Source organism: Aspergillus flavus, chromosome 7 (assembly GCF_009017415.1).
Source record: "Aspergillus flavus chromosome 7, complete sequence".
NCBI classification, from domain to species: domain Eukaryota; kingdom Fungi; phylum Ascomycota; class Eurotiomycetes; order Eurotiales; family Aspergillaceae; genus Aspergillus; species Aspergillus flavus.
In genome coordinates this window covers 924668-938081 of record NC_092404.1, presented here as the reverse complement: position 1 = coordinate 938081, position 13414 = coordinate 924668, and the positions used below count along the sequence as shown (strand labels likewise).

At 46.8% G+C, this 13414-nt stretch overlaps 6 protein-coding genes across 6 annotated transcripts; 1 reads left to right on the top strand and 5 right to left on the bottom strand.

Moving 5' to 3' along the window:
* Nucleotides 1-67: 67 nt before the first annotated feature.
* F9C07_2280696 (putative cysteine synthase B) lies at nucleotides 68-2030 on the bottom strand. The gene is made up of 3 exons (XM_041295158.2): nucleotides 1736-2030; nucleotides 858-1687; nucleotides 68-805 (listed from the first exon to the last, which is right to left on the bottom strand). Exons 1-3 carry the CDS (start codon nucleotides 1926-1928, stop codon nucleotides 269-271), a joined length of 1560 nt encoding a protein of 519 aa, XP_041150085.1. The 5' UTR covers nucleotides 1929-2030; the 3' UTR covers nucleotides 68-268.
* F9C07_2280695 (permease of the major facilitator superfamily) lies at nucleotides 2031-6524 on the top strand. Its single transcript, XM_041295142.2, has 10 exons — nucleotides 2031-2593; nucleotides 2657-3080; nucleotides 3135-3268; nucleotides 3322-4115; nucleotides 4171-4360; nucleotides 4418-4483; nucleotides 4554-4607; nucleotides 4670-5064; nucleotides 5126-5731; nucleotides 5781-6524. The coding sequence occupies exons 2-8, from the start codon at nucleotides 2934-2936 to the stop codon at nucleotides 5004-5006; spliced, it is 1722 nt and encodes a 573-aa protein (XP_041150084.1). The 5' UTR covers nucleotides 2031-2593; nucleotides 2657-2933; the 3' UTR covers nucleotides 5007-5064; nucleotides 5126-5731; nucleotides 5781-6524.
* F9C07_1845487 (uncharacterized protein) lies at nucleotides 4850-6288 on the bottom strand. The gene is made up of 2 exons (XM_041295157.2): nucleotides 5777-6288; nucleotides 4850-5727 (listed from the first exon to the last, which is right to left on the bottom strand). Exons 1-2 carry the CDS (start codon nucleotides 5882-5884, stop codon nucleotides 5155-5157), a joined length of 681 nt encoding a protein of 226 aa, XP_041150083.1. The 5' UTR covers nucleotides 5885-6288; the 3' UTR covers nucleotides 4850-5154.
* Nucleotides 6509-7938, bottom strand: F9C07_2280694 (Alpha/Beta hydrolase protein). Its single transcript, XM_041287426.2, has one exon. It carries the CDS (start codon nucleotides 7686-7688, stop codon nucleotides 6684-6686), a length of 1005 nt encoding a protein of 334 aa, XP_041150082.1. The 5' UTR covers nucleotides 7689-7938; the 3' UTR covers nucleotides 6509-6683.
* A 720-nt stretch (nucleotides 7939-8658) lies between these two features.
* F9C07_5493 (putative dimethylaniline monooxygenase) lies at nucleotides 8659-10730 on the bottom strand (the record flags this gene model as incomplete). The annotated part of the gene is made up of 7 exons (XM_041295156.2): nucleotides 8659-8876; nucleotides 8935-9039; nucleotides 9099-9246; nucleotides 9298-9635; nucleotides 9694-10022; nucleotides 10081-10482; nucleotides 10544-10730. 7 exons carry the CDS (start codon nucleotides 10728-10730, stop codon nucleotides 8664-8666), a joined length of 1722 nt encoding a protein of 573 aa, XP_041150081.1. The 3' UTR covers nucleotides 8659-8663.
* A 775-nt stretch (nucleotides 10731-11505) lies between these two features.
* F9C07_5492 (putative siderophore iron transporter) lies at nucleotides 11506-13413 on the bottom strand (the record flags this gene model as incomplete). Its single annotated transcript, XM_041295155.1, has 4 exons — nucleotides 11506-12437; nucleotides 12510-12852; nucleotides 12918-13188; nucleotides 13256-13413. 4 exons carry the CDS (start codon nucleotides 13411-13413, stop codon nucleotides 11506-11508), a joined length of 1704 nt encoding a protein of 567 aa, XP_041150080.1.
* Between the last annotated feature and the right edge of the window lies 1 nt (nucleotide 13414).

Here is a 13414-nt window from a genome sequence, read left to right as displayed (position 1 = left end):
GATCTAATCTTTTCGTTGGCAATTTTTGGAGACTTCTAAGTTCTCATCGTGTTAGTCCGATTTCAGATCTCATACTGAACTACTCCAGAGTAAAAGATATCGTTGTCAAGTAGTCAATTTATACCATCATCACAATCATCATGTATTTGAAAGCTACATAATATGCTGGAGAAAAAAGAGAAATGAAATATAGAAAGTGAAATAAAAAAAGATACATCTTCTGTCCGCCCATATCAATCAATGCCCAGTTCAGCTTAGCGCCATACGGTTAATTAGTCGATACGGACAGTTCTGTCGTGGTTGTTGTTGGATATGTGTTTTTCTCCACCGACTCAACTCCACTGCTACCCCATAACCCGTGGTCTTTCAGAGCTTGGTATCCTCCCCGAAGGCTGTCAGCCTCGATGCCCTTGGCTCGCAGCACGCTAGTGGCCACTCGCGCTGTGTCTCCATTGTAGCAAATCACTAACACATGGTGGGAATCCAACTTGGTGATCACGCTCGGATCCTTGAACATTGCTTCTAACTCTGACCACTGTGCCTCTAGTACACCGGGGTCCGAGAACGGCTTCACAGTGTGTGAGTCGAGACTCCGCAAGGGAATATTGACCGAGCCAGGAAGATGCCATGAGGCGAAGTCCGCCGTTGTTCTCAGGTCTAGAACACAGCACAGGGGCCTCAGCTTGATGTCACTTAGGAGACATTCCGACAAAACGTTGGGGGTATTGTAAAAATGAGTGAAAAGGACTACTGGACTTCGCTCCCAGCTTTCATCGTAGCGATATAGATCAACTTTGGTAAGTCTCTGGCGGTGCGTTAGTAAATGAGGCAATGAGAGTCAATGGGACAGAACTTACTTCATTCTGGATAGGGTGGAATTTGTCAGCTCCCAACTTCTGGAAATACTCTCCAATGTATTGATAAGGTAGGTCACAGCATAGGAAGACACAATGAATGTAACCATCAGGTCCTGCAATTTCGGACAAGGTACCAGCTGCCTTGCGCTTTTCCAACATCTGAAAGAGACCTTGCAGGTTGAAGCCAGATGAAGGGCCACAGACAATACCTTCGCGGCACAGGTCTAGTGACAATGAAAACGAGTCAGACGAATTTACTTCCTCAATAACATCTACGGCTGCTTTCCAGGGGAACTCCACGGGTTTCATCAAGGCGAACGACCTTGGGCCCGGAACACGATCGCCAGGGGCTGTGCACACCCCCAGACGGAGTACCGATGGCTTCGCTTCCTTGAAGTATGTACCCAATCCAGTCATTGTTCCAGATGTCCCCATTCCCGCACAGAGAACATTTATTTCAGGGAGTTGTTTGTAGATCTGGGGTCCCGTCCAGCGAATGTGTGATTGCCAGTTATGGTCGTTCTCGTATTGGTTCGGGTTGAGGACACTGTCTGAATCCATTGCCATCCTCCGGGCACTTTGGATACCACCTCGCTCGTCATAGGGTTCGGGTTGGGAGGGACCACCAAAAAGAGTGATATTAAGCCCAAAGAACTGCATTAGCTGGAGCTTGGCCTCGCTTGTCTTATTGCTCAAGAATGCACGCGTGTCTTGAATGCCATGCATGACTCTGGCGATCATAGACATTGAGATCACCGTGGATCCGGAACTGTACTCGATGATAGTATTTGTTTTACCGGGCGTCACACTCTTCTCGAGCATGTTCATTGCTACATTATTAGCTGATCATTCGTATTTCATATATGGTGTGTATGTACCTGGCATTGCCTTGACGTTGTTTGCTGGGTGCATCGTCATCATCTTGGCATAGACTCGTACACCATCCTGATGATAAGGATTCAGATGTTCTGGAAGTTCAACTAGAGGTAGAGGAGGCTGGCAGTCTGGATCAAAGTACTTCTTGAGCGAATCTCGCCCGAAGTATACATTGCGTTCATTGAGATTGGTCATCTTTCTGACTTGAGTGGATGGTACCAAGAATGAGAGACACGTCTACAAGTAGACCTATAATACAAAAGGAACCGCAAGGAGGGACAACCCCTAAGTTATACCCCTGCAGAGTGCATTAACCCCTCCTTTGATGAAATTTCCTACATCTGACTTTGACAAACTAGACTGCTGCAGTGTCAAAGGCTATGACCCACCCGCATGGCGTTATTGCACTCATTCTAAGAACATAATTCTCCTTTTAGGGAAGTGGCTGACCTAGAAACGCGGTTCCCGACAATGAAGATCGTATCCGCTTGTCTTGAAACGTGGATAATGGTTGGATAATACATAAGCCGATACAGGATAGCAGTACATACATCGTGTAGGAAATAGTATGCGATTCGTACATGTGGCGGAGAATTCCTTCCCCCAGGGTGCGAGGACAAGACAAGATCTACATGGCCATAAACTCAATGCCTTCCTAAATCTTTTCATTACCACCCATTTGGATGCCCATCCCTGCCAATCCATAAGCTCGAGGCTTGTGAAGACCGATCCACGGGCAAAAGTAACTCGCAAGGTCCCTGACCGGGGATCGATAAACATACAAAAAGCACGCAGGTCCTCACAATCTGCAAGTTCTCTAACAGGTTCTGGACTTGTTGTTTTCTTGGCAACAGGCCTGTGTGAGTACCTTGATGAGTCCATTTGAGCAAGTTGCGGAACAATCACGCTGATCATTTCCTTAGCCCTAACCAACTAACGGGAAGGTTTCCCCTTTGCGCTTCTCAGTTCCGTCAAGGGAGCTGGAATTGATGATTCGTCATTTTTACAATCATGGACTACTTCATTTTTCTGCAAATTAATATTCACAATCTCCATCTGAGGATCCGCTCGCTTAGAAATGCCCAGAATGTGGCTCCGATATAGGATTGTCGTAGTCTTCGTCGTTTAAAGGCATCCGCCGGTTCTCATCACTATACCTCACTACTGCCGCCCGATAGCTTTGAAACACTTCTGAGCACTATGTCAGAAGCAGTACTCAATTCGGAAAAGTCTCCAAGCTCGTCAGACTCCTCGGGGACAGCTGTTGTAGGGACCGACGGGGAGTCGAAGATACCTCATGTCTTCAATGAACAGACGAATTATGTCCCGAAAAGCACAATCATTACGGTATGTGTACTAATAGTTACACTAACAGCTATCTTTAGCTGACAATACTATTAGATATTCTTAGCATGCTCGACAGTCGATCTCATAGCATTGATGGACCAGACCACTCTGGCCTCCAGTTTGTCAATCATTGGAAATGCCTTGCACGCCAGTGATAAAGCTTCTTGGATATCTGGAGGATATTTTGTGTGAGTAGTAAGGACTGTTATGGATAACCTTGCGATATACTAATGACAAGTAGCACCTCGACCTGTTTCCAGCTCATATACGGCCGCCTTTCAGACATATGGTCTCGCAAGCTTGTCCTTTTTGTCGGACTCGGCATCTTCTTCATCGGGTCACTGGCAGCATCGCTTTCGCAGACGGCCACCCAGCTTATAGTCTTTCGTGCTTTTACCGGTGTAGGTGGTGGTGGGTTGATGACTGTGGCTCAGATGATCGTCAGCGACGTCGTCCCGCTACGTGAAAGGGGCAAATACCAGGGCATCTTGGGCGCAGTAGTAGCAATCGCCAATGGAATTGGGCCCGTCATTGGCGGTGCCTTGTCCTCCATCAACGAGGATTCATGGAGATGGATCTTTCGCCTGAATCTCCCACTCACGGCGATAACAACCCTGTGCGTGCTGTTCTTCATGCCTCTGCGGAAGGTAACAGGGGACTGGAAGATGAAGCTCAAGGCAATTGACTTTATCGGTGCATTCCTCGCCTTAGGCAGTACTGCAGTTCTTCTGTTAGGTCTGACATGGGGTGGAGGTGAATACCCTTGGGCTTCGGCCCATGTCATTGCCACGATTGTGGTGGGTTTTGCTGTGGCCGTTGGGTTCGTGATCTGGCAGTGGAAAGGGGCTACATATCCGCTCGTGCCGATGCATATATTCAAATCTCGGATTGTGAATGGTGCGTGCCTGACTATGTTTATAAACGGGTGGAACTTTCTTGTCCAGGTTTATTATATCCCAACCTTTTATCAGCTGGTCTTTGGGTATTCCACGGTGAAAGCTGGTGCGATGCTTTTACCTGTAACATTGATGCAGAGTATGTCTATTTCATACCCCCTTATCTAGGCATCTTTCACTAATCAAGATATTAGCTGTCAGTAGTACCGTCTCAGGCCTTGTTGTTCACTGGGTGGGCCGTTATAGGGAGTGTATTCTCTTCGGCTGGATGATCTGGGCCGTTGGACTTGGTTTATTCTCCACTCTAAATGAATCATCCGGTCTGGGAAAACAAATTGGTTATGGACTCTTGACTGGTGTTGGTGTGGGGAATACACTGCAGCCGTAAGTTCCGCATAAGAATTATATGCATCAGAGTAGCCTGATACTGAGCTGTCCCAGCGCCCTGATCGCCGTCCAAGCAGGAGTAGAACGGAAGGATATGGCGGTTGTCACCTCATTTCGAAAGTACGTTTACCACAATCCCACATCTCGGTTAACTCAATCACCGAAGGACAAAACAGACTAACAAACCCAGTTTCGTAAGGAACCTTGGTGGCACGCTCGGCCTCGCCATCGCCGGAACCATCATGTACGTACCGGCACGACTAAAATAACGGATTGAACTCAAACTAACCGTTGCGTTACAAATAGAAACAATCTAATCACAAGCTCTATCTCCTCACTGGGCCTCACACAGTCTGAAACCCGCTCTTTTCTATCGAGCCCTCAGAATTACCTCTCCAAGCTACCACAGGCAGAAGCAGAACGTGCCCGATCTCTGTTGATTCCGGCTTACCAGAAGGGGTTCCGGATTATATTTCTTATTGGTGCAGCATTGGCTGCTGTTGCTTTCGTTTTGGCCTTTTGGCTGATGCCCCAGGTGACCTTGAATCGGGCGGATGATGAGAAGTTGAAGGAGGAGGGAAGGAAGAGGGTTAAGGGGGAGGGAAAATGTGACGAGGAGGTAAATGAAGAAGAGAGAAGATGATAGATTGAGTAACTGGCTTAGAGGCCTTTTCCCTAGTGGCTTGGGTTGGCCCAGACAGGTTCGTGAAGTCCAAGTCGGGATTTCTCAATTTAATCGTCCACTGAGTAAATGGTGTTCAGTACAGAAGCACAACTTATATCCGGCCCCATCATCGCTTAGCTGCCAGCTGCTGCCCCAGTGCCACTGCCTGAGCATTTATCTGGGAATAGAAACTCAGCTCTATATCGGTAGTCACTGAAACAACATACGAGCAGAGGGAAGAGGCAATGGCGGTATCATTCCATTGCAGCGCTCGAGCAATGCACAACTGCGTATTGAGACTCGCGTGTAACTCCTCATCAACTGCTCGCATGTAACATTCTAGATACTCCAGATCAATCTTATCTGGGAAGACGATCAGTTTCACCCCCACATTTCCCGTCCCCGGACCTAGCTCTAAGGAAAGGGGCTCCTGGTCGCCCACAGACACCGAAAAGGGCTGATCGAGGATGGAAGCGTAGATAAAAATCCAGCATATCGTATCAGGGACGACCTTTAGATTAATGGGTGTGTCCGCGGTGAGAACCCTTGTAATAATTTGTATTGACCCATAGGCTTCTGGGAAGATGGTAATCTCTGGCTTTGTGAATGCGAAAATATCTGTATATGCGTACCATAGCTGGGATGGTGGTTTTATGATCTTTGATTCATCTAGATAGATATTTCGCTCGTTGATACTGTTCTGGGGGTTGTTAATTGCATGGCTTGAAGTAGGAATGGATCATACGTACCTGGATGGTCTTTTGTTCCTGCTTCGATGGGATGGATGTGACTACCTCGCTATGTACATACTTGAGCCACTCGGCCGGAGTCTTGGGGTCGGGAGGGATGCTGCTCATTTTGAGGAATGGTGGGGTGAAGTTTTAAGAGAACATCGCTAAAGGGGAGTATTTCCTTGAATAGATTGATTGCCAAAAAGTGGAAACGGAAAAACACGCAAGCAATGTTGGTCTAGAAGAATTAGTGCGCCATAGTAAGGAGTACGCAACACGGAATGAGGTATCTAATGATCCTCTGGGGCTGAAGATGCAATGGTGTTGTGAAGAATAATACCCCGCTGCTCCACAATTTAGCGGCCGCGATCCTAAACAGAGACTAATTTAATCAAGTCTAGCTGAAGGTTGTGCTTTTCCCTCAAAGGCTTAATTTTTGCTACTGACTACAGGTTTTTATGTGGATCTTAATTTATCTACCTGTTTCTGGTCGCGAAGATGGATATACCAACTGTAATCTTAAAAAGAAGCATATTACTACCATCTATTCTTGTGATATGGTTTTCGAGATACCATTATTTTATATTCTGTCTGGTATTTGAGGTTCCAAGTCCTATTGAGGATACGTCCTCTTGCATCATAGATCAACTGTAGGAGGGAGGCAAAGTAAATTGCAGTATCGTATCTAGCTCGTCTATCAGCTCCGCTTATTCATATTTCCCCTATAAAGTAAAGCCTACATCGTATGGACTGGTACTAAGGGAACCATTGAAGGTGAATGGTCGAAATCCCTGTTGAGAGGTCTTAAACTGGCTAGTATTGGCGTATGGCTATAGAATTGAATTCTTAGTAGTATTATTCTTCGAACAAAGGTATCAAATTGTATGGTGCTTGGTATTAATGTAGGTCCAATCCCTGCATCACTTCAGCTCTGCCACATTTGCTCTATCTCCTCCGCAGCCTTTCCCAAGCATTTATCCCTCAGTTCCTTCATCTCCGGTGTTCTTGCCATATGGTCCCAATAATGGGAAACCCCTTCCACAACTTCACAGTCAACTTTCTTCCCCAACAATCCCAGGCGACGAACTGCTTCTTTCTCCTCGCTCAAGAGATAGTCAAGACCCGCAAGTTTGAACGATATGATAGGTGGCAAAGCCTCTTTCAGCGAATCCTCAGGCGCAAGCCCGGGAGAGAGGTACATGAAGCCCTTGTCTGGCTTTTCTTTCAGTTTCCAGAAGAAAGCCTCGTCGAAAACAGATCCGATGAACTTTTTAGAGGATGCCGGCTTCTTTTTCAGTGCCAAGAATGCCGGGTTGGATTGAGCACGCTCAGCACGGCTCTTAGTCATATCCATGACTGGATAAAAAGCCATTATTCCTTTGACGGTTCCCAGATTTGAAGGATCAATTTGGAGGCGTTTATCTTTCATCCGCTTCCAGAGCATGAGAAGGGAAGTGAAGGCGAGGTGGCCACCAACACTTGAACCAGCGAGAACGGTTCGATGCTTGTCAATATTTAAAGAGGCTGCATTGCGCCAGATGTAAAGCAATGCGTCTAAGGAATCTTCGATCGCGACTGGATATGGACTCTCGGGTGCTCGACGGTAATTGACACTTGCAACAACGGCACCGCGAGAGGTCAACTCGGCAATGAAACGTTCGTCGTCGCGAGCATGTCCGACGCAATAACCACCGCCGTGAAAGTTGAGAACGACTGGAAAACCGTTTCCCTTGGGATAGTTGCGGTCATATCCTGGTGGAAAATAGAAGAACACATCGAATGAACCCTTAGACTCGGAAAGTATTGACGGGATGTTTACTGTCAAATCTGGGCCAGGTGGTCGCAATGGGCCGCCTCTTCGGTCAAGCCAGGCGAATAGGCGAGTTAGAAGGCGTATAACATATACTTTCAAATAGAAAATGGGACTCATCTTGCTCAGGTACTTAAATGAATCACGGTTAAAATAATTTTCAGAAAGGCTCGGTGCCTGACCGATGTCCGGATGTACTCTATAAAGGCCCTTCGGTTACTGCCGAAGCATCATTGCTGTATACCTAGTCCACTGTTCAGAGGGATATTCCAATAATGTAATTCCAGCAGCGAATCATTTTGTGTGCTAAATAAACTTCTGCGATTATTGAGTGGAACTAACCCACCGGGTGGGGCGGAGTTGCGGTTGCACCGAAGGCCGTTTGATATAGAAATAAATGGTTGGAGGTATATCTTGCTCTTCGTCATTCTGTCCATATGCCGAACATATGCCTCGGAAAAATAAATCAGTCCAGCCGAGGCTGATTAGTATTGTAGTAGGCCTGGTAAAATTCCTCCGTTCTAAAGTCAAAACCAATGGAAAGACTGCGCTAGTCATATCACGTATTTTGCTGGCATATTAGCTCAAGAGGCCTTTCTTCAAGGAATCTACCATGGGAACAGGATAACGCTTCCAGACCTATGATTACCGGTATCCTCGCAAGGGTATTCAGCACGCCTTGCAAAGCGGTGTTTGCGACCTGGCTTCCCACGGCTGATGAAGTATAACTTCCATTGAAGGTGGCACCTCCGTTTGGGTCATAGCTCTCTGGAATAAGAACGTTCGGAGGAGGCAACGATAACAGAAATTAAATATCTACTGGTAGACATTATCTTATTCAGTATATCCAACATAGTTATGGTATCTCTAAGGTCTCTGACCCAGTAACATGCACCCTTCTATTGCTGCTTCGTAGCTCAGTATTATCCTATTTCAGAGTATGTTGGCTGAATACAAGTGTTCGACATGAAATTCTAAGTAAATGTTCTAAAACAGCCAAAGTAACAAATAATAAATAAATCCCAGGATCAATCAGCTTAATCCTTTGCTTCCTCTTTCTATTGAGGACGCTCAGAGACATGGTGAATTCGACTTCTAAAATAAGCCCTTAGCTCCACGGATCAAACTCTCCTTAAAACCAGAAATTGTAGCATGTCGTATGGAGGACAGCATATTCTTGCCAAAGTCGAGTATCGTAGGACCAATGGCCAAAGTATTTCCAGTGCGGGATGCGAGGAAACTCAAACTAAGAATGATGGGTAATATCGTCCAGTACTTGCCAATCCGAAACTTTTTGGGGTTCCGTGTCTGGGATTTAAATTAGCCTCTTCCTATCAACGGATAAATAGTGCCATGATTATCGTACCCGAACATTCCAATGTGAGTTAATTGGGAATAGGCTCCGGTACCAGAAATAGGCCTGGGACCAAGGATAAGCCATGGCGTTCCAGTTTTTATCATTCTGATACCACTATATCTCTGATTAGTGCTTCATGTCTTCAAAGGATTTAAAACTTGCAATAAATTTACCGATTGGCAGCCAGCATTCCACACTCGGTTTCGTAATGCCTCTTGAACTCTTTGAGAATATTCGTCCTCCGCTACCTGTGTGAGCTCAACGGAGTCCGCCCCCTTTTCAAAGACCGGTTTCAGTACACGAAGCGCGTAATTGACAGAGCTTTAGGAAGTTAGCTTGGTGATAACACTGGATTCTTTCTTCATAACTTACTTTTCTGCAGCCATCAACGCCGAGGTATGACCAGTCCCGGCGTTGGGCCCAAATAACAAGAAGAAGTTCGGAAATCCACTCATTGCAGAGCAGTTGTAAGCCTCAGGTCCATCGTATCTCTTCCAGTGGTCATCCAGGCTCCCATTACGCCCCACAATTTCCATGAAGGGCGTAAATTGATTCGTTTTGAACCCGGTTGCTAAAACAATGACATCGGCAGCAACAATTCCATCAGAAGTTCTCACACCCTCAGGAACAATCTCGAGGATCTTGGCTGTTGTGAGAGAAAGGTTTTCACTGTGGAGCGATTTGAGATATCCGTCATCGAAAATCCGTCGCTAGTGACATGAGTATCTATCCGTTTTGGTTCCCATATTTCATGCAATCTACACGCACCTTGCATCCTATCTCAAAGTCTGGAATCAGAATATCATGATATTTTGCCGGCGCTGTTTCTTTCATGTACTTCTCAACCTCTATTCTGCGCTTCTGTCTCAGCCGTGCAGCCCTATCTGTCATTGGAAACATCCGGAAGCCGTTCTCCGCAAGAAGGAAAATATGCAGTCGATGAAGTTTTAATGCAAGAGGGATGTACTCAAAAATCCATTTCAGGATCTTCGGGTAGGTGAAGTTAGTTGCTGGGAAGATCCAGTGTTGGGACCGAATTATCTGTGTCAAATGTTCGGTCCGTTTGACAATGGCAGGTACAATCTGCGCTGCGGTACCTAGAGAGAGCCTAATGTTAGCTGGCAACCATAACAGAAACAGATCCGTCCCACTCACATCCGTTCCCGACGACTACAACTCTTTTGCCCTCTAAACTGACACTATGATCCCATCGGGCGGAATGAATAATGTTGCCTTGGAAAGATGAAGCTCCAGGTATTTCACAGGGCCGAGGTTCAGCAAAGTGACCGGTAGCAGAAAACAGTACCTGACACTCATGTGTTGATTCTTCTCCAGTTTCGACATTGAGGAGAAACAGAACCCATCGAGACGCATCATCCCGCCATACACAGCGTTTGACCTCCGTGCGGAACGTCATCCTCTGTTTCAAGTCATATGTTGCTACAACACCGTCCTGGTAAGATTTGATTTCTTGTTGCGAAGGCATCAATTTGGACCACTGTGCGTTGGGAGCAAATGAAAAGCTGTAGAGAGCACTGGGAACATCGCATGCGCAGCCTGAAAAGAGTGTGAGTTCCGGATGAAGCATGGTACGTTGAACCATATCACCCGTACTTACCTGGATAGGTGTTGATATGCCACGTTCCACCGTAGTCTGTCTGCCGCTCAAAAAAGCGAATATCTTCTAAACCGTACCATCTTTTCAGTGATGCACCTAAAGCAATCGCACTTGCGCCTGCCCCAATGCAAGCCACTTGGCTGTAAGAAGGGAGTGCAGGAGTTGGAATTGAGCTTGAGTCTGACATTTTTGCGTAAAAACCAAGTTCGATGAATTTAGACGGTCAGAGCTAAGCTTCACACTTTATAAATGCAAATATCGAATATTGGGTTCTTCTAGAAGGACACTGCCTCGGCCATTGGTTATGGAGTCCATCTTGGTATCATGGAATACGTCGAATGGTCCACTTGTATTGTGATTATGAAATGGGCCAAACAGCGCCGAGATATTTCATGTTTGTCTGCTCCGGACAGATTGATGAGCCGAAGCTTGTCAAACTATGGGCTCGCAAACCTAACCAAATCTGGTTAGCCTGATTTCGGGATCGTCGATCGCACCGTCGAACTTCAATTCTCACCCTGATTATGCTAACATACATGAGGCATAGATTTTCAAATAATATCCAATGGGCTACATATCGGCAGGGGCATTGCTTTGTATGCGCACAAAAATAGTGGGGAACTTTTAAAGTATTCCTGTATCTCGCTTAGGCCCAGGACCTCAGTCTTTTTTCTTTCTCTTCGTGCTTCTCCATTTCTTCCGCGTTTGGAACCTTTTTATGTCACAACTGACAATGATCACGAGCGTACAGGGTGGCTGGGACAGGAAGTGCAGAGTTGCAACCACGACGAACATACGAAAATCTGGGCCTCACGCACGAAGTCAAGCCCCACAGAGTAGATATACTACTCATTCTTCCGTTGTTGTGTTAGAGGAGCTTTCTCTCACAGACCGCCGAACGTAAACGTGCCACCATGGATTCGGGGAATACCGCCGCGCGGGTCAATCCCTGGCATCCAAGCCTAAAATAGAACCTGTGTTACATTCTTGTTGCCCTTCACCTTGATGTTTCTCATCATCAGAACCCAGCCAATGGACAGACCCATCACAGCGGTTCCAGCAATCATCATATTCCGTTGGCTGAACGCATACGCGTTTTGAATGGCGGTGCGAGTAGGCGAGCCCACGGGATAGCTAAGCTGAACATCCAGTGACTCGTAAATATCCGCCCATTGATCCTTTGTTTCCGCCGGCAACAGCTCGCGCAACTTCTTCGGGAGCGTGTTGGTCCAAATGGCGCCAGATACGCTATTGCCCACAGCACCGCCCACATTGCCAAACACACTGAGCAGCGCCAACATGGAGGCATAGTCTTCATGTTTGGCAGCTGCCAGGACGGCAATCTGTTCAATCAGGATCATGGTACCACCACCGACAGCCAGAAAGATCTGGCACATGCACATGTACCCGACACTGTGACCCGGGGCGCGGAAATAGATCATCAGACCACTGGCCAGAAGGTAAAGTGGAACGGCAAGCATGAGCAGCCACTTGAACCTACCAGTGACTCGGATGAGGTATCCACAGCCAATAAGCCAGACGGGGTCCATCAAGTCGAAGATCGCACTGATGTAACCAGCCTGGGTGAGGCTTGTGTTGAAGACCACTTGTAGGAAAGAGGTAAAGTAGCTGGCCCAGCAGTAGTAGGAGACTTGGTATGTGATATCCAACAGACAAGCACCGATCACAGTTCGATTCGAGAGTAACGCGAAACGAATAAATGGTTTCGGTGCTCCCCAGCGCTCATAGGCAACGAATGCGGCAAGGACACAAAACCCGACTACCATCATAGCAATTATCTTAGCCGATTTCCACTCTCCTTTGGTATTCCCGGCGATGTTGAAAGAGGTGAGGAAGAGGATCAACCCGCCGATCATGAAGAAAATACCGACGACTGTAAAATAGTTGAAGCATGTTAGTCTGGGTTATCCAATACAGGCGAGACAAAGGTAAAAAAGTGCCTTACTGTCAAACTCGATGATATAATACCACACACTCTGCCACCATCTCCGAGTGCTACGCGGCTTATACTGCAACCGACCCTCTTTGTCTGCCTTTCGCTTGGCCAACTCCCATGTGATGATCAAGGGAGAAGCAACAATTGGAAGAATGATGCAGATAGTTCCGTAAGCCCATCGCCAGTTGGTCTCATGGAATTGGTTGGACAGGGGTGATCCGGCAAAAGCAGTAATAATATAAGGCGACGAGGTGAAGGCATATGCGATACCACGGTTGCGAAGTGACGAAGTATCCGAAGTGATCACATCCACGCAGAAAATTGTGCCGGTAAAGCCGACCGTATAGAATGCCTTCATATGATGAGTATCTCGACATGCGGAGATCCAGAGTGGAAAATTCGGGCTGGAGGATTTACCTGCGCGGCACAATAAGTTGTGATGTTGTTACAACCAGCCATCATAATAAGACCCATGATGGCAATCAAGACCATGATGGAGATCCCCAGAGTACGGTCCCACAGATTCAGAACTTTTGCAATTGGCATCACACATGCAGCACCCATCACACTTGTCACAACGCTGATGACTGTGAGCAGCGAGTGTTCCGAGAAATCACTTGTGATATATGCCGAGAGGTTGGAGGTTAGATTGTTGTTCAGGCCATTGACAAAGTACAGCATCCACATGCTGTAATTACTCAGCAGGAGATATGAAAAAAAAAAAAAAAAAAAATGAAGACACGAAAGATACTCACGAGGCATATGTTACGATGAGGGATTTCTTGGACCAGGAGGCAGTCACTGCCTCAGCGACTCGAACACCGTCCTGTTGGTCCTGGTTCTCGGTGGTCACCGCAGGGAGTATCGGATCCTCATTGACCCCAATAGAGGGGGAATCCTTGTGGGTGGTCATC